This window comes from Passer domesticus, chromosome 6, assembly GCF_036417665.1.
Source record: "Passer domesticus isolate bPasDom1 chromosome 6, bPasDom1.hap1, whole genome shotgun sequence".
Lineage (NCBI taxonomy): Eukaryota > Metazoa > Chordata > Aves > Passeriformes > Passeridae > Passer > Passer domesticus.
Genome location: NC_087479.1, coordinates 14,450,799 through 14,470,566, shown reverse-complemented (window position 1 = coordinate 14,470,566; position 19,768 = coordinate 14,450,799). Strand labels below are relative to the sequence as shown.

The 19,768-nt window shown below is 40.2% G+C and overlaps 1 protein-coding gene across 4 annotated transcripts in view; it reads left to right on the top strand.

The window, feature by feature from the left end:
• C6H14orf132 (chromosome 6 C14orf132 homolog) overlaps positions 1–19,768 on the top strand; it is a 40,647-nt gene that overhangs the window by 11,652 nt on the left and 9,227 nt on the right. The window contains exon 1 of one of the 4 annotated variants that reach the window (XM_064423467.1): positions 15,799–18,303. The exons of the other annotated variants lie outside the window; for them this stretch is intronic. Within the exon in view, the coding sequence (XP_064279537.1) occupies positions 18,190–18,303 (114 nt within the window). The 5' untranslated portion in view covers positions 15,799–18,189. Of the gene's footprint in view, positions 1–15,798; positions 18,304–19,768 lie in introns of those variants that run through there. 4 annotated transcript variants of the gene reach the window in all.

The window sequence follows — 19,768 nt, the reverse complement described above, 5'->3', positions numbered from 1 at the left end:
TCTGCACCATTTTCTGCTTGGCCAACAAGCAGAACAGGGTGTGCTCTTCCCCAAAAATAAGCAGCATCTTTCTGCGTGCTGATTTTGACAGAAACCCTGACATCAGTTTAGGAGTAATAGAGCTCATGTACAACTCTTTGCCTCAGGATCATACTATGCTCCTGTCAGTCCTCGTAGTCATCCTGTTCATTGCCTGTCTCACAGGAGCAGCAGAGTGGTGACAACCGAGGAGATGCAGCAGCTGTCACACCTATTTACAGTTTCTCAGTCACTGATGTGAGAATAAACAAACATGATATTTCTGCAGTTGCATTGTTAGCAATTTATTTTTTAAATCAGTCACTTGAAAAAATATTGAGACACAGGTAAAATAGCTCTGTGAGCACTTTCTGTGTGGTTTGCAACCTACTGCTTGACCTGAGAATTTCACTCTGTTTCTGTTATCTTAAAAGAAGAGCTAAGGTCAAGGCCACATACTTACCTGGTGAAAGCACACATTTCTCTTCTGAGTGAAGTTGTATCAAGAAGGGATGTGGCTCAACAAATGCAGGAACATGCTGATTCCTGGCTGCCGTTGCCATTGTATTCCCTGATTTTATTACCTGCTCAGCAGTGATGAGTAATTCTCACATGTAAGCAAGTGATATTTACTGTAAGAAAGGCCAAGTAAATTCATACTTGAGCAAACATTTAAAGAAATAACAATTAGAGATTGCTTTCCTATTTTGTTTGAGAATGTGGAGGGGGAAAGAATTTGAAAATATAAACATTTTCCTTTGTATATCCAAGAAACAAATGCAGAAGTTCATATTTTCCATCATTGCATCTCCAGAAATGTGGGCATGAAACTTGTTGTATTTAGTCAGTAAATCTTTATTAAAGTCAAACAGTGACTGACAATGAATATATAAAAAAGTTGATAGGATTAAAATCTGTGATCTGTTTTGGGGGCTGAAGTGGAACAATCGCAGATAAACAGAAGGAGGGTGAGTCCATAATATCCCATGAAGACACAGCATTTAGGCTCTGTTTTTCCTTTTGTCTCTGCTTTCCTCCTCCTCAAAGCTGTGGAGGGGACCACACAGAAAAAGCATCTCATGGCAGGATGTATGTTTACAGTGTGGCTGTGTGTGCTTAAAAGCTCAACATGGATGGTGCTTTCAGGGGAGTGACTTCAGAGCTGTGATGAAACATTTTACCCTTTGTTCTTTGTTCATGTCTCTTGCTGCCACCCTGCTTTAATGGGCTACTGCAGCCTTGCACCTAAGTCCTGAGTCACAGCAACACATGGCAAAGTTTGAGTATCTCTGCTGCCATCTGACCCTCCTTTTCCATGGTTCTGTGTGGTGCTACTGTTCCTTTTCTGCCTAGTATAAAATAATTATCTCTGAGAACCACTAAGGGTGTATTTATTTCTTCAGTAACTTACATTCTCTGTAGGATCTCATACCTGGATATGTATGTCCGTGATGTTGGTCTCACTGCTTCATCATTAGGAGAACTCTGCCTTTCCCTGGAGGCACCTGATTGTAGCTTCCAAAGCGTAACAGTCAGCAGTTAGTATATTTGGACTTTTTTTTTTCCTCACACTTAATTTTTTTCCTTCTGTTTTTCTAATTAATCAGAAAGTAGACTTGCTTTTGTGATCCCTGGAATTACTGGAACCAGTGCTTCAAGCAGCACAATTCCGAGTCATCTTTCAAATGTGATGTGAACTGTTTTTGCTATAGGACTGTTTATTTCATATACAGTCTGGGCTACATTTATTTTTGTAGGTCGCATTTAACTGTGGCCTGTGCTGCCCAAACCAGGCACTGGATTTATGTTGTGGGAACCATCAGCAAAAACCTGAATCCTCCTGAACTGGATTTTTTTTCCTTTATTCTATTTTCTATTATTCTATTTTCTATTTATTCTATTTTTATTCTATTGATTCTAGAAGCCACTAGGTAGCATCCACATGTATTTTTTGAAAAATCTGATACATTCTCAAAGAGAGAGGCTGATGGGAACAATTGCTGTTAAAAAGCAGGAAGCAAAGCAGCAGTGAGGACATATGTGCATTCACGTCATAGAAACCTGATGCTGACCAGAGGGAGCCAGCCCTCACCTTCCTCCCTGCCCAGGAAAGCCTCACAGGGACAGGACACCACCTGACCCTGTTGCCACGTAAGGACAGGGTGAGCCCTGGCCATGTTTCCAGCGTGCAGGAGCAGGTGGCCCCTGTTTGTGAGCCTTGGCAGAGCGGTGGTCCCTGCATCCCGAGGGGCACATGGGCTAGCAGGAGTGGGGGGGCTGGCACTGCTCTTCTGCTGCCCATCTGCCACTGCCCACCAGCATGAATGCCCCTGTCTGCCAGAGCAGAAGTGCCTTTCACTGAAGAGCAAAAGGGGAATCCAGGAGAAGGGTGTTTGTGACACATTTGCTCCCAGGTCCATGACTCTGCACACTGAGTGCTCCATGCTGAGAGCAGCCATAAATCATCGGTGGGAATAAGCAGAGGCTTTGCCTGCATGATGCAGGCATGATCCAGAGAAAGCAATGCTGAAAACATTGACTTAAAACTGTCACATGTAGGACACGTAGAGCAGAACTGAAAAAAACCACACCAGAGTCACAAGCAGATGTAAATCTGCTCATTAATATGTCTAGCAGGCAGCGTCGGGGTGTTTTGGTGATAGCTGCTTCTGCAGCAGAGCAGGCAGCGTGAATGCAGTGCCCACAAACTGCTCAGAATCCATAAGTAAAAGGCAAATTAGCTTTGCCAGACCTGTGGAAAGAAAAATATAAGTTGAGGAAATAACAAGCGAGTGATGTGCACTCTGCACTTCACTGAATGCAGAGTAAACTGGAAGTGCTCTGAAGATTTGGAAACTTGAAATTGTTAACCAAAAAAAACAAGCAATTGTTTTGTTAGGTCATGTTTGGCCTTTTCTTCATCTGTCTCAAATGAGGAGCATTTATATAATAAATGAACACTTGTGTCAACCATCTCATCCATTCTTCTGTATTTCCCTTCAAAATCTCATCTAATTCAAGCTGCCATAATCTCATCCATTAATCACTTTTTATATTTCAGGGCTGCCTTTTCCCATATATGTCCTCAACCTTGTATTTAATTTCATGCAAACGGTAAAGCTGCTTTATGGTTTCTTTCCACAATATCTGCTGAAAAAACTGTCCTTTTTTAAAGTTGGTAAAATACTGGGCCATGGCTGGACTGCTGATGTTTGTAACCTTCCAGCTGGACTTCTGTCTCATTGCCGTCTTTGCCATTCCTTTATTCTTCGGTTTTTATCTAGACCTTTTTCTTTATTTTCACAGGTCCTATGAGATCCTTATATTTAACTAGAATTGTTACTACCTAGATATAGTAAAAAATTTAATTTCAAATCACAGGTATTTGAATATTCAGCCCACTGAACACCATTTTGAAGGATTTTTGTCTTTTTCTCCACATCTGTGGAGAAAACAAGCATAATTATATTCCCGTGCATGAATCCATATATGTCTGAAGGTGTCAGTCTGACAGTGATCCTCCCAGGAAATGCTTCATAGTCACTGGCTGTTTATCATCCAGCTACTGTATTCCAGGTAGCAGTGCCCTTTTCTTCCAAGCAATGAACTGGGTTACAGAGGAGCCTAACAGCAGCCTGTGTGTATCTCATTTTGGCCAGCCTTCTTCAATGTCTTTCATATCAGGGGTTTAGCCAAACAAATAAAAGAACAATCAATTAAAATGGCAATCAGTAAAGAGACTGTCATTAGTTTATTAATTCATTTAAATAATGGAGATAACTAGAGAACAACTCCAAAAGCTGCTTACAGTGGTGATAAATTCTGTTAGCCTTTCAGTTTTAATGCTCTCACCTGAGCAGCAATGCAATGAAGCTGACAGAAAGGAATCATTGCTTTGTGGATATCCTTATTTGTGCAAATTTCCTTTCTCTGAAGCAGTCTGAGTTCCCCTGCTTCTTCATTTGCTGGTGTCGGGCTGTCCTCCTGAGCACCCTGTGAGTGGGAAAGGGCAGCTTGTTCACATCTGTTTGCAGCTGTCTGCCACCATGCCCCTCTTCTTCCCTCAGTGCAGCATTTTTAGTAATTGAGGTAAAAACATTCTTGTGCCATCACATATGCATCTGCTTTCAGATCTGGATTTCCAAAGCATGTGTTCAGATCCGGTTTTCATGCATCACTGCATTACAAGGACTCCATTTGCATAGTCCATTTCAGGTTAATCTGGTTAGATTTTTCACCCTGTCACTGAAATGATGTCTTTATAAGCATACGTCAAGGTGGACTAAAAAATGTATTTTCCCCTTTCCAGGCCTTCCATGATCAAATGATAATTGGTTGTAGCTTTTCTGTGCCCCCTCACTCCATCTTTTTAACCAAGTCCTTTGAGCAACATGTTCGAGTTACCCAGAGGGAGTTTGTAGCTGGCTGTGTAAAAGATGAGGTTGTCTTGTATTATTTCAAGAAATGCATGAGTCCTGAAGACAAGCACTTCATTCTATGCTGCCTCCATGTCTTTGGAGAGGGTAGAAGAAGCTCGTGTGTGGGGTATGAATGAGGATGTCTAGAAAGAGGGGGATATCACCTTGAACTGAAGGCAGCATCTCTGTGTTTTATGTCAGTAGGCTTGGAGTGGTTTAGCAGTTAGCAGTTGTCTGTTTTAGAATAATTTCTTTTCACTTTCAGTATATTTATGGGAAAATGAGGCAGATTCATCATGATTCAACCACTCATCTTTTTGTGTCATGATATAATCATCTGAAATCATGATGTAAAACAGCAGTTCATTTTTTATTAAAAAATACATTTAGTCTCCCTGGTAGCTCCTTTTCCTTCATATCTTTTTCACTTGAAAGAACAAGATGGCCAGCAGATGTAAAGGCTATCACCTGGAAAAAGCTTTCTTACATGTGTCTTTTAATGCTTGATTTCTGAACTGTGAAGAATAGTGCATCAGTGTTGCTTAAATCAAGCATTTACATTTCTACTGTAATGCAAAGCAAAATCATTAAGGTCCCAGACTTTGTTCTTTGACATGAGAATTAACCTTTCCTTATGTTATCCAGCACTTTGTTTAAAAATATTTGATGTGTCACTGGGAGATGTTGTTAATAGCAACTGAAGTATTTATCTTAGTGACATCATGTCTCTTAATCAACAAAAGATCACAGTAACCTTTTGAGAAATCAGACTACATCAATATCCTTCTAATTCACTCTGCTGATGTCAAACTTTTCACGTGCAAAATATCTAATGTCAAACTTACCACGTCAAACTTTTCATGTTTGCGTTTCTGCAAAGGAAAGAAACATGTAATCATCTAAATTTCAGGTTTAAATGAAGGCCTAAGATGAAAATAATATGGATCATATACATATTTTAAGGCTGTCAACTCATATTGGTTCATCTGTGGATGGCCAAGTACAGTTGGCAGATGCCAATGCTGCATGTTTTGCTTTTCTGCTGTCATAACAGGAGATCAGCAGGGGTCAGCTGTGCACTTTTCAGCCCCAGAATGCCAAGCAGCCTTTGACCAAAGCCACTGTGTTTTCTGAAAAGAAGAATGAGCATGCCCCTGTATTTTAGCCTCTTGGTAAAAAGTGTTCAAAATCAGCCTTTGGCTTTACTTTTATTCTTCCAGCCGGAGAATTGCATGCTGTATTTTGAGTTTGTTCAGTGTTGTGAAGCCATTGGTTCATTAGGATTAGTGAAACAAGCTGTAGATGAGAATGATTAAAAATTCACATCAGACTATCACTAGTACATTAAGGATTAGGGCAGTTTTGAAACTGTAAGTGAGATGAACCCTGGTAATGTTTTAAAGACTCATTAGCTGATCCTGTGGTGGACACTGCAAATGTGTAAAAAGCCCTGAAGAGCTTACAATCAAAGCAGACAAGATAAGGCAAGAAGGAACTTTAGATATAAATAAAAAGGGAAAATTAAAGTCCATAAAGAAAATTAGTTCCACTTTTCCTTTTTCTTCCTCCTTCATTGTGCAAATAATCAGATTTGTAACACAGATCTTGTTGTGACACAAATCCTGACTGGCTGTTTTTGCTGATGTTTCTCTGCTGTGAACAGATTCTGGCTCATAGCCCATCTTGTTTGGAGCCTTCATAGGCCACAATCAATTGACAGCCAGGGCTTGGTTCCAAGTAATAGATAAGGGTTTTCTCAACACAATATGGGCTATACTTTTTACTGAAAGGTAATGGTTTATCAGAGTGACCCAATATATTTCCTCAGTAATGAGTTGTGTGCTCTAAAGCTTTCTAGAAATTTTATTTCTTCTTTTTCTCCATAGGATCACCAAGAATTGGATGAATTGTTAATTTTCCTTCTTGTTTTCTTTTCTTATGGTACAACTGTAAGAAGCTTGAAATAGAAAGGATGGGTATTGGTGAGATTTACAGGGAGTATAACTACATGGACAATGGTACTTGTGGTGTTCTCAAAAGCTGTTTTTCTACATTCCTCAAAGAGCAAGCACCTTCCCTTTGGAGAAGCAGATGGTGCCTGCACTACAGGATTACAGAAGGAAATGGGTTATGATGGAAGTTAAGAGGTGGAAGCTTACTCTTCTGCAAAATCCAGGCTCTGCTTTCACTTTGGAGATGGTGTCACTGGTTCTGTTAAATCAGTGCTGGAGTAATTTAGTACCTTGTGGGGGGAAAAGTGCTGCTGTGGGCAGAGCTGGGATACACAGGTGGGATCTGATCTCTACCTGGTATTTGAAGAGCATGTTTAAACTCAATGGTGACCCTAATGTGTATGTAGGAATTGGTGTGTAGTCACATTAGGGCTCTGTCCACCCCCAGAACTGAAGGAGTGGGACAGAAATGTTTGTTTCTGTTTCCTCTTACTTCACTGTTTTAAGCTACAAGAAAAAGATGATGATTTTAATAAAAATGAATGAAATCAGCTTCATGACAGCAGTGCTGCATAGCACCAGACTCAAACTCTACACTCAAACTCCAATGGGCTCTCATCTGAGCTGGTAACCCAAGCATGAGAGACACAGCCTCAGACTGGGAATGAGTGCTTCCATTTCCCATCACATTCTTTGTAGATCTTGCAACAAAAAGCTGAAGTTGACCAAGGCTCACTCTAAATCTTATGGGGGTCATATCTGAAGTAATCGGAAAAACAGATTTCTTGGGAGGGGGTTTGCTCTGGGACAATGGGAAATACCCAAGGCATATATGACTTTGCAACAGCTTGCCTTCCCCTGTACATATTTGTGATGCACCTCTTCCTTCTGACCCCCTGCCTTTGTTTTTTCATGTCACTACTGTGTTATCCTTTTGCCAGTATGTGATGATCCAGGAGCCCAGACCAGAGGGTGAGCAGGAGCAGCACACTGCTGCCTCCCAAACACAGTCAGGAGGGCCACTGCTCTTACAGGCAGAGGTTCTAAGAGACAACCCTTCCTGAAAAAGCATGGCACAGTCTGGTTCTCTTACCTCTGTTGTAGTGGCTGAATATCCCTGTTGGATGAAGCAGGGTGTTGGATTTTGTGGATATTCTTTCGCTGTGTCTTGTCGGTTTTTCCTGCAAGCGTGCAAACCCTGCAGCCCTCTGAAATCAGTGACATGATTGTGTATGACAGTCATTAGTGGGTGAAACAGAAATCTGTCTGGGAGCATCTGTTTTGAGGGAGCCAAATATAATTAAAGTTTAACCATGCTGCATTTGCTCTTTTATTTACTGGGACCCAGTCCTTCTTAGGGATCACAGGGACATTTCTTGAGGTCCTTCTGAGGGTTTTGACTTTGCTGCATTTTTTCATTGTGTGTGTGTTTCATATAAGTGTGTTTTGCATTGCAGGCTGGATCAAACAGGTTTGTTCAGAGATTCCCTTCAGGATAATGAAACTCTACCTTCTTGAATATGTTCAAGTTCTTTCCAAGGGGAACACTTTCTGGTTTCAGGTTGTTCTGAATCTGGACATCTTGCACTGACGTATTGCATTTTATCAGTTATATTTCCATGATGCTCTTTGAGCAATGGATGGATTAAATGTGGTTTTATTCTGTAATTAATTCTATACACTTGACAATAAATATGTAATGTCTTAACTTGGTAAGTGGTACTTGGTAGGATATAATGCAGGGATCAATGATGTAGCCTTCCTAGTCAGGAAATGTCTCACAGCAGGGTTTCCAGTTTATTTTCAAGGGACAATTGATCAGGTATTGAATTAAGCTAGGAGGAAAACACTGAAAGCAGCATCCATGTTGCAAAGATCTTACTCAGGCCTTGGAAAAGCTCTGTAAAAGCATGTCTTGAGTTCAGCCATAGCAACAAATACATAGAAAACTTTGGCTTTTTCAAATGTTTTGAACTTTCTAACTTGATTTCATTTGATCTTGAGTGAATGTGGTCATCTGTTTATTATGGTCACCTCTATGTTAAAAATAAATGCACCTAATACGTCTTTATCCATCTGACCATGCTTTCCAAGTACAGTCACTCATATTACACTCATGACTTGCAGGACACTTCCAAAATGCAGAACTGTTTTTAAAAAAATATAATTACCTCTGAAAAATACTGTCATTTTTCTCTTCTATTCCTTTTACTACTAGTTTATTGATTTAGTTACATTTAAAATGGGTCTTTGTAGTTAATTTTAGATGTATGTTTCAATTTTACCACAACTCTGAAAATTCAAATGAGTAGGAAATAAGTAATGAAATACCTTTAAATAGGAGTAGGTAATAAGTTCCTATTCCAGCACCTGATGAGATACATTTTTGAGGTTTTGTACAGATTTTCAAATAAGCACTGTGTGCAGTGCCTTAAGGATTAGGTACTTACCTTACCTCCTTCATATATTGCCAATGAAGAGCAATAGCTGTCTTCTCAAGGGATCTCTTCATGTCCAATCTAAATCCCTAAATTTACCTCCTTTTGACTGGATAGTGATTTTGAGAATATTTTTGAAGAGGCATCTCTGAGGAGGCAAACCAGATGGAATTCAGCCTGCTCTGTGGGTTTTTTTGCTGATGGCTTTAATTATTTCTTGTGGCATCCATTGTAATAATTTTCTTTGTGAATTTTCTTCCTGAGCTCTCAGTGCCTCATTGTGTTATGGATTTATTCATGCAAGACATAGAATGGTGGTGTGGGATGCACAAGTCTCTTGGAGATATTTTTGAAATTAAGATCTTCAATCCAGCATTTCAAAATAGGAATGATTAAAAATGAGAGGAATGCTTCCATTTTTGCAAGTACTACATATTTGCACTGTTTTACTGAATGGCTCCCATGCTGCTTTTTAATATTTCTGTGCTGGATTTTTGATGAGTGATGCTCAGCTTGAAAAAGGCTTGAGCTGCAATTCAGGTTTCCTGTGGCTGGGGAAGGTCCCTCTGTGGCAGATGAGTACCTGTCAGGCCACTGGGTGAGGGAGAGCCCTATTTCTTTTTTTGCAGAAACCTTCAGAGTGTTATAGGGCTATGTCCAATGAAATTTCCTTTGCCTATTACTTTTCTTTAAAAAGTCCCCCTTATCAGGTGCTGCATTAAGCTCTAAGGCTGCCCTGAATGATGCAGGGATACCAAACTCTGTTGTTAACTGAGCTGCACCTGTCTCACAGCCAGTGGCTCCTTGGTGAAAATCTATGTGGATGCTCCAATTTTTGTCTCCTCCATCATTTAATCTTTTTATGGTATACTTATTGCTGCCTTGATAAAATGAGATGGTGATATTTTAATTAAGTTGAGTTCAGAGGGATCATAAAGAAAACCTCAGCATGGGTAAGAGTATTGTTGTCTAGATCAGTGAGTTCATTATCTGAATATATAAGATTGGACTGAAGAGCCCAGCCAAGGGCTGGGAACTGCACTGCCATGCATGTGCACATCTCCTGGGGCTGAGAGTGTGGTGATTCTGCCAGGCTTTATTTTTTTTTTTTCCCAACTGTTTTTGTAGGTCTTGTACTAAGGGTTTAAAAAAGCAAGAGTTTTGGATTTTGGTGCAGTTCACTTGGTGGATACTTCACCTTACTTTTTGTGTTCCCATAGCTGATAATTATTCTCAATCTTAGACTGCTTTTGGCCAGATGGGCTATTTTAAAGTTGCATCTGCAGGTGCAAGATGCCATCACAAAATTGCTTGTGTAAATGTGTAAAGTTATGTGGGTGTATGTATCTTCCTTTAGTGTGAACCTGTCTCTTAAAGCACCACAGTATCCTGGAGCTGCTTTGCTACTTTGACCATCTGAAGTTCAGAAGGCTCTGACCTTCAGCTTGCAGAGGGGTCTGTGCATTTACTCTGGCTCTCAGGCTGTGGAGGAAGCCCACCTTGCAGCCAGCCCATTTCCTGATTACTTTTCAGAACCTTTTACCTGAAAGATTTTCAACTGGTGCACTCTTCTGGTGGGGGGATTTCTTCAGTACTTACACTGCAGCATACTCAGGAAGAGCTGTCAAGTTCAGGGACAATAACATCTCTCTCCTGTTTATGTATTTTCAAAGCATTTCTCCAAACATCCTGAGATCCTAAGACACCAGGGGAGTGTGAACTTGCATCTTCCATCAGGCATGTGAGAATACCAAATCACTTCTCTCTCAGCTGTTCCAGTTCTCCAGACCAGCAGTGATTCCATAATTCATATTCCACTGAGTGAAATGAGAAGAAAATGCAAATACAATACATTTTGACTTTATTTTCTTTGTTGCCTGCTCAGCCTTCCATAACAAAATAACAAGCTTTTACAGAAATCACTTTTGGGTAGGAAAACATTACTTCCTGAGGAAAACTGTCACATATCTACGGCTTTAATTATCCTGAGCATCCCCAAGAGTTCAAAACACAAGTATTGAATTACAAATAGAAGTATAATAAATTAAACATTGATTTGTACCCATCCTATGTATGTCAGGGACTAAGGAGTGCTATTTTGCCTATACATATATAGACAGGCTTATCTAGAGAGAATCAATGCAGAATTTATTATATTTTTCTGTAATGTGCTCTGAACTGTTTGAACAATCTCAAACATAAGAGCACAAACACAGATGGCTTGGCTGTTCTGTGTTTGTTTGGCGTGATAAAGCTGTCATCAGCTGCTGTCTAGTTCAGCCACACTTAATCATCCCTTGATGGTCCTAGTGCACAAGCAAAACCTGGGTTGTGAGTATCTGGGTTTGTGAGAACATATGGAATATTTGGCTCTGATGCTGGCTGTTCTCACACTTTGATAAGGGTTTCTGCCCCCACAAAGAGACAGTGAAATGTCCCATATGCATGCTTCTCTTTTGCTTCAAAGCAAAGTGAGCCAGGCTTATTTTAAGTCAGTGTGAGTTCTGTTCATGTCATGCCTGCTGATCTTGCACCGAAGGGGAAGACAAATACATGTTGCTTCTCTCCCTCAGGCTCTGCTGTGGGAACAGTAAATCCTAGAAGATGATTGAAATACTTGCTTGGTGGCAGTAAGTTCCTAAGCACTCAAGACTGACATGTGATTGAGCTTTTATTTCTTCATGACATTCATCAAATAGTTAATATTGGATGGAACTTCTCTTAGCCCAGTGAATACTACTCTTCAAATACTAGAAATTAGGAAGTCATCAACATTATTTCACCTTCCAATTTTTATTATCTTGTGTAATGTGTGATTGGCTCACTCATGAGACAAAAATACAAGGGAATAGTATTAATTTTTAAGCAAATTGTTCCTCTTTAGTTATAAAATGCTACTTACAGAATGAGTTGAGAGGAATGTGTAGTCTGTAGGTTGCTCAAACCATATGCTGAGGCTGATATGCCTGATGGGATCATGATGGATGCCAGCCTGACACATGTTGGTATTGCATCAGATGAAGTGTATGCAGCAGGGGCATTTGGCAGCCCTCCTTTCTTCCTGGAAGCAGCTCTCTATTTTGCTTGTTCTTTATGCTGGCTGCTACCCTTAGCATCTCCAGACATGGAGAGGACTAGCATTGTGTCAGATTTTTCTCCATTTTTTATCCATCTCAACTGGAATACCTTTTTTTTGTTGCCTCTCAGGCTTGTTGTGTGTCCTGAACTAGGTGCCAAGTACGCAAGCAAAAATGTTTACAAAAACAGCCTTACATAAGACATAAGAAATATACCTCAAGTGTTCCCTCAGCATACCTCAGCCCTCCCCACTCTTTTGTTTGTGAAGATGTAATGCAACATAAGAATGAAAGGGAAAGAAAAAGATAAATAGGAAAAAATGTTGAATAGAAATGCTGTATTGCCAAAATAATACTGCACACATAATTTCCAGTTTTCTCTCCCTGCTGTTTTTTCAGAGACTCTGATAGAATATATAGGCTTAAGGGAAATAATATTTATGGAATAAGTTGAATCTCTTAAATTGTATTAATTTCCATTCTGAGGCTTTTTATTGGATGCCTGCAAGTATTTCCCATGAGAGAATTAATCTCTGGAAGTTGTCATAAAATAATATTCTTCCCAGTGTGTTTGCATTATTACAGTGACCTAACTCTTATCATATTTGAAGATAAGTTCAAGGTGTCTATCCCAAAGATGCTGAAAATGAGGCATTTATATCACATCATTAGGTACAGCAGAGCTGCAGCGGTAGTAATTACTTCTCTCAATAGATAAATGTATCCCAACTTGTCTTTGCAGTACAGCCATCACCATGTGACATAAGATACATGAGATTTATAGTTTGGAAGGTTTGAAAGCTTTTGAGTCTACATGGAATAGTAAGTAATTTCTCTGATGAAACAGAGCTAAGCCTGTTAGTATGGCTTAGTTAAATCTCAGCCAATTAATTTTTCATGGGCTGTGTAGCAGGGATTGGAGGAACATGCAAGATTTTTTTATTGCTCCTGGGGTTTGGTTTGAGCAGTGGTCAGCATATGCAACATAGAGGAATTACTGTGCAGTTATTTTTTTCCTCTAGAGGAATGAGATGATGTCCAAAATGCTGCATCCTCCTAGTTCCAGCTCCTAACACCTGCCCCTTAAAATTATTTTTAGTGTTTATGAAAAGCATCCTGATTACGAAATACTGAAGGATACAGCAAAATTAAAAAATTGTTACCTTTGCCCATGCCTGAAGTCTAATAGTTTCAACAATTTTTCATCTCAAAGTGGTTCTACTTTTGAAATTGTTGAAATTGTCGAAATTGTCATTGCTTCCCTTTTTGTGAATGGCTGCCAATTCCCATCTCTCCACACATCCCCCCACACCCCCCTGGAGGATAGCCTGAGCATCTTATTAGGCTAAGGGTGAGGGAGCAGAAGGAAGATCAAAATAATATGAAGGTCAGTCTCTTTCTTTGCTTCAGAATCTTGGCCACATCACCAAATTGATAATGAGGCATCACCATTTTCTGAGATGAATAGGGCTGCAAAGATTACAGTCGAGGAGGGATCTAAGCAGCCCTTTTTCACTTTGAGAAATGGGATTAGGATTTGTTCAGTTATTTTCCAATACATTTTTTCTTGAGTTCTGCTCTTTGGCTTTCCACTTACACCCCATAATGTGGCTTTTCTGTTTATGGTGGGAATGCCTTTTTCTCAGCAGATACAAAGTGCCATTACAATCAGCTTGTGTTACTCTTATTTTCCTCTTTACCCTCTGGCACATGGAAAGCCACTTCCTGTCAATGATACAGCCTTCTGTCTTTAGAGAAAAGCTGTCCCTTGGGACATCAAAACATTATGCAAAGGTACTGTTCCTTTTCTCCCCCCAAGATTTTTTTTTTGGTTGGTTGGTTGCTTGCTTGTTTACTTAATTCAGGGTGGTTTTTGTAATAGAGAAACTTGACACCAGAAAGAAATTGCCAGCCTGGATCAAAACAGGAGACAATTAAGTCCAGTTAAATCCTGTAGCTTGGGTTTGAAGTCACCAATGCCAAAAATTTTAGAAGCGGTGAGATAATCAGTACCTCTTTTTTTCATGTATTAGTAGAATTTAAACTCAGAGGCTTGTTGTTTGAAGCTCTTCCAAAATGATGTTCTGTATTAAACTGTTCCAGCTCTGCAAACTGCTCTTATCTCTAAAAGAATTCCTGTTCTCCCTGAGTTTCCCAGTATGACTACACATGGTGTGAAGTGTCCTCTGTTTTTCCATTTTGGGAAATTGTAAACAGATTTTAATAGCTCCTACTGATGATAGCACTGATGGTCAGTTTTATACCTTCCCACTGATGTTTTCCATTTTGATAAACACTTGCCTTTCTGGGTCCCTCTGTTTATATTTTTCTTTTATATTCATGTTCTCCTGGAAGGATGAAAGTTGTAACTGTACATGGGGGCCAGACATCTCCCCCACTGTGGTGTCCACAACAGGACATTGACATCAGTTGGATTAGATATGGAAGGTCAGCTAGTGCTGCTTTTTTTAGTTGTTCCACAGACATTCAGATAGTTTAAAGCAGTCTTCTTGGCTGCCCTGCACTCCTTCATTACATTCACCATTCCTTCCAATTTAATGTATACAGATTCACAATAGAAATTATGTGTGACTTAGAGTTGTGGCTTCTTCATAGAAATTTGAATTTCTGTTCAATTCTGACAAAACTTGCTCTTTTCCTTGATGCATCATTGCTGGCATTGGCTGGAAAGAGAGGAGGAACTTTTGGGACCCGGAGTGGTATGAGAAACTTCTCTGTATCCTTTTGAGACTTGTCAGCTACTGTCAGCCTTATTATTAAAAAGGCTTTTGGGTTTTTTCAGTCTTATGCACTTGGAAGATGAAATACAACAGCAGTTGGTCAAGAATAGTAGTTTAAAAGCAGTAGGGTTCTTTGAAACGAAAAAGCTATTTCAACAAAGCACAAGGCAGATGTAAATTACAGGAGTGAAATCACAGCATGTTTATCATTAGGATATCTTGGATGCTACCTATGCAGAAATATGAGAGTGAAAATTTCACTTATCTTCACACCAGTTGTCTCCACTGCTTTTTGCAGCTGATTCAGCAGGGGAACTTTCCAGAGAGGTGCTGCAGCCTGCACAGGACCTGTGCTCATAAAAGCAGTAGCTTAGGGCTAGTTGATCTAGCTGAGCTCAGTTCCTCGTGGGAATACCTCAGTTAAGGGAAACCAGTTTCTGCAGGCAAAAGCAAACTCAGAGTTAAGTGTCTGCTGCAGCACCTTGGAACACCTTGGGTGTTCCTTCCTAAACATCTAGACGTGTTGTCAAGGCAGCTCTTAGTGTGTGTGATTCAACAGCAAGGCTCAAACCTCTAGCATCTGAGATAAGATACTGCTTGTATGGAGCAATTTTGAACAGTGCTATCATCTAAAAGGACAAAGACTTTGTAACTAGCCTAGCGTGGATCAGAAAGCAGTGGAGGAAGTAATGCACAGGCCCTAGGAATAGAATGGATTGGAAGAAAAGCAGATGAAAATGGAAAGTTTTTAACAAGATTACAATAACAGGTGAAATCCTGATGCCTCATGTCAGAGTGAAAATTTTCCATTGCCACTGGTAGGGTGAACATTTTGACAACTATATTTTGAAAATAAGCAGCTGTTTCTTCTAAGCGTGTCAACCTAAGACTGTGATTTCAGCGTGGAGCAGGAATCTGAATAAATTAAAATGAGAATTTGAAGCTAACTGCATAAAACATTTTCATGGATCTTCCTCTTCAGAATTAGACATATTTAATTAAATTAAAGATGATTGCCTTAGGTGGTGGTTAATTTTTTGTGTGGGTTTAATGTGTTCAAAATAATCCATTTGCAGTGAACATAGAACAAGTCCTGATTGTCACTGTGCACCCAGTCTGCATTCTAAACAGTAGGGTGATATTCTGGCAAACAGTGAACAGAAGAAGTTGATTCTCCAGATATTACCTGTAAATCATTAATATCCAATAGGACATCTTCATTACAGTGTGTGCTTTAGATAAGAAGACTATATATGCATTTTTCTGTGAGATACAAGAGAATTACTGTGGGCAGAATACTGGTCATGTGCGTATCTCTTTAGTAAAAAAACATTCATTTAAAAAGAGCTTAAGAATTAAGATGTTGTTCTGGTGAATTTGTGAACCCATACCTTGCTACTGCCTTTGGCAACTGTGTTAGATTAATTTATGACTGCAGGTGGAATGTTTTCAGACACAAATATGCACTGTTGTGATCACATGCTACCAGGGCAGAAGGAAATAATAATTTCACTTTATGCATTCAAATCATACCGTCTTGTAAAAATATGTTATCTAAAATTTAACAAAAAAGAAACACTGGAAAGTTAGATACTCTGAAGTAGCAACATGGATTTTACAAAACACCTGAGCTGTGGTGATATTTCACCTGTTAGCATCCCATTGCTGGAGTGATGCTTGGGGAGACCAGAGCAAGGATACAGCAGAGCTGTTAAAGCTGCTGCTCAGGTTTCTTAGTTTCTCATTAGAAGATGAGCTATGCTTTCAAATATCTATGCCAAACCTGGTAGCAGCAGCCAAGTGTCACAATTCTCTAGCTGACTAAGAAAAAATGTCAGACACCTGATTCTCAATGAAATGGAGCAATTTTATTGCTAAGGGGTGGATTTTATATGATGCTGCTTAAGAATGCTATCATACAGTATCAGTGACTGGTACCTGACATGCTGGTTTTCATTCCTGTGAATCCCTTTGGTTATAAAATAGGATTTTTCTGCTAACTAGAAAGTGCATCACAGAACTGTTCAAGGGCCTGCTCTCCTCGTGACCCCAAAGCATGCCAGTGGGAGGTATTCGGCACAGTGGGTGTTCTCATTACCACTTGACATTTTGCTGTTTGGTTTTCTTCCTGTTGCTATTTAATGATTTCAATTCTTTCTTTGCCAGTCCCAGAAGCCATTTAGCAAGCGATGTACTATTGGTGCTACTTAACAATGTTAACAGAGTCTCTAGGAAAGGAGTTTCATTTCCAAACAGTGTTTCATTTCCAAACAGCCTTACCCCTCACCATCTGCTCCTGTCCTGTCCCTCCCTGTCTGTTTCCCAGTTAACCCTTTTCCCTGGCCTCCTCATCCAGTGCTCTTGGGGAGGGTGGCAGCCTTGCCTGAACTATAAATACCCTCTTAGGCTAAACAGACTGCAGGTCACTGTAATGGCTGTGACATGGGTGAAGGTTTTGGATGATGTAAACTGGCATATTTGCTTTGCAGAGGCACAGGCAGAAAAATAGAGCAGTCACAGAGAGCATTGCAGGTTTCTGTCCTTAGTCTACTGTTAATCACAAGCACTTCACAACTCCCATTAGTGTCAGGTCTGGACGTCTCAAATAAGTAAAATCTCCAATAAGACTGCAGAGGGAAGATACTGTACCTTATGGGAGAATGAAGACATCAGGACTGGGGATGAGATTCATTTCACTGAATTTAATCTACCAAAAAGACAGATTGCCATTGATACTAATCATCCCTTTCTCCCGTGGAGAGATGGCATATCTCCCAAGGATGATTTACATGACTCTAATCACTGAGCAACCCTGACTGTTAAGTGGCACCAAGAGGCCAGATTGAGAAGGATGCTCAGCTTCAGATGAGCTCAGATAGACTCTGGACAAGTTCATGGTAGCAAAATTCTTTGCAAGTTATTGAATCCATAGCAATAGTGTCTGGCTAATGAACTTCCTAAGCTGAAAACAGTCAAAGGCTGTGAGTTATTAAGGGGTAGTATCAGACATGTTTCTCCTGTTGTGCAGTTACTCTCCTAAGCATCTATTTATGGCCACTGTTGGAGCTAACACCCGAGGGAGATGGACTTTCTCTCGGACACCATATGGCCATTCCTCATGTGAGGCTGCTGGAGCAGTGAGAAGGGGGAATGCACATTTAGCAAGAGATGATTTTTGCAAATGGGAAATTGGCAGGAAGGTTTATTTCCAGATCTGTGGTGAAGTGCTACTGACCTACAAACAAAAAAACTGGAAGTCAGTCTTACAGAAAGAGCCTGTGCCAGGTGCTGAATGTCAGTGCTTTGCACCAGGTCACCTTAAGCCTTTCAGAGATTCAGATGAGCTGTTTCACCATGTGCTCCCTTCAGATGGTGCAGACAGCTTGTTTGAGCCTTAGACAGTACAAGGAGATTCAGATTTGACATAATTTACAGCGTGCTGGGTAGCTGTGCTGCTACACGGATGCTCCCTGCCTTTGTGACAGCAGCAGGGGAACTAAGAGGGTGGAAGCTTGTCATTTCAAATAACTCATTGAGAGCACAGAATGTGTGGCCCAAAACCCAGGTATCAGTCAGATAGCACCAGAACAGTGCTTATGTCCTCCCACCGTACTGGGCACACGCACATGTCATGTACCTCTATACTTGGGATTATTCAGGTGAAAGACTCTGCAGAACTGACTGTCCTAAATGCTGATAGCCTTAAAATTATTTCCTAAGGAGGCAAGCACGTCTGCTTGAGCATTTTGCTGCCAGTATGGTAAATGTATTCTTGTCACTTGGAGCAGAGATCTTTAATTGGAGTCTCTGTAGCTGTTTCATGGCATCATCACGGTATAAATATACTTCTGTTTGAAGTCAGAGCTGCCTTTTATGGCAATCTCTACATAAAAAGAAATTTTGAAAAAACTGAGAAATGCTTTCCTTATCAAATCCCAAGACATAAAAAAAGGCTGGTGGAATTGGATTGAAAAGATCAAGCTGGGCTTTTGAAATGGAAGCTTTTGCTCTCTTTTAAACCACACTGTGTTGAAATTACCAGCAAAAATCTTTGATACAGGGAGAACGTAACAGACTTTGCTTTTGCAATTTCCTGCTTGGTTTCTTGTAAACTGCTTTTGTCTAATCATATCTGATATCAAAGATAATTTCATTTAATGTGGATTAGGTAGCATGACATATCCACTGTGGTCTTTCATCATTCTCTGTTTAATTTTGAATGTGACATGATATTTTCTAGTACAGATGAAATTTGTTCAGCAGTCAGCTTTGAAAAGGAGCCTGTCTTTTATGTCTCTCTAAAATGTTACGCATGGCAAGCAAAAAAAATTACTTCATTCTCAGACTTCTCAAAGTCTTTGGTGTTACCTATAGATTACAGCCAGTGTAGAGAGGAGAGATGGTTTATCCTCACATGCTGTCCATTTCAGCACCTCCATGGCACAGCTGCACACAGCCAGAATGGGTGTAGTTTGGTTCCAAAGGGAGAAGTTACTGAGAGAATCAAAATGTGATGCAGGAGATGAAGGACAGGGTGCTAAAAGAGATTATTTTTCAGCCCAGTGAGTATTTGATAGGGCAGTTTAGGGCTTCTGTGATATGGCTGAATGAAGGCAAGGCTTGTTCCTGTGTTATTCACAGGCTGTAGTGAGTTCAGCAGTAGAGCTGAAGTTATAGAAGAGAGCCCTGTTGAGAAAGGTGAAAAATAATACCAAAAACCCAAAGGCATTTACTAATGGGGTGTAAAACAGGAGGTTGTGTCTAAATGTTGGAGGATGACAGCAGCAGTGTGGAAACCACTGTGAGGGAGGAAAGGTTGGCTGCTGTTGCAGTGAGGGTGTTTCTTAAGGATAAAATTCACAGACTTTTTCAGCTTTCACTGAAGCCCTGGACTCCTACCAGATCTGAAAGGGGAATGTAGGTAGGATGCACTGATGTCTAGGTTCACTCTTATTGCTTAAGATCAAACCAATCATCGATGGAATTTTGGCAGAGAAATTTAGACATATGACTCTGGGGTTTTTTACCCCATAAATCTGTGGGTTTGGTCTACCTATGTACTAGAGTCCCCACAGAGTTTGGTTAGAGAGTACTGCAGAGACTTGGGCTTTACTATACCCCCAC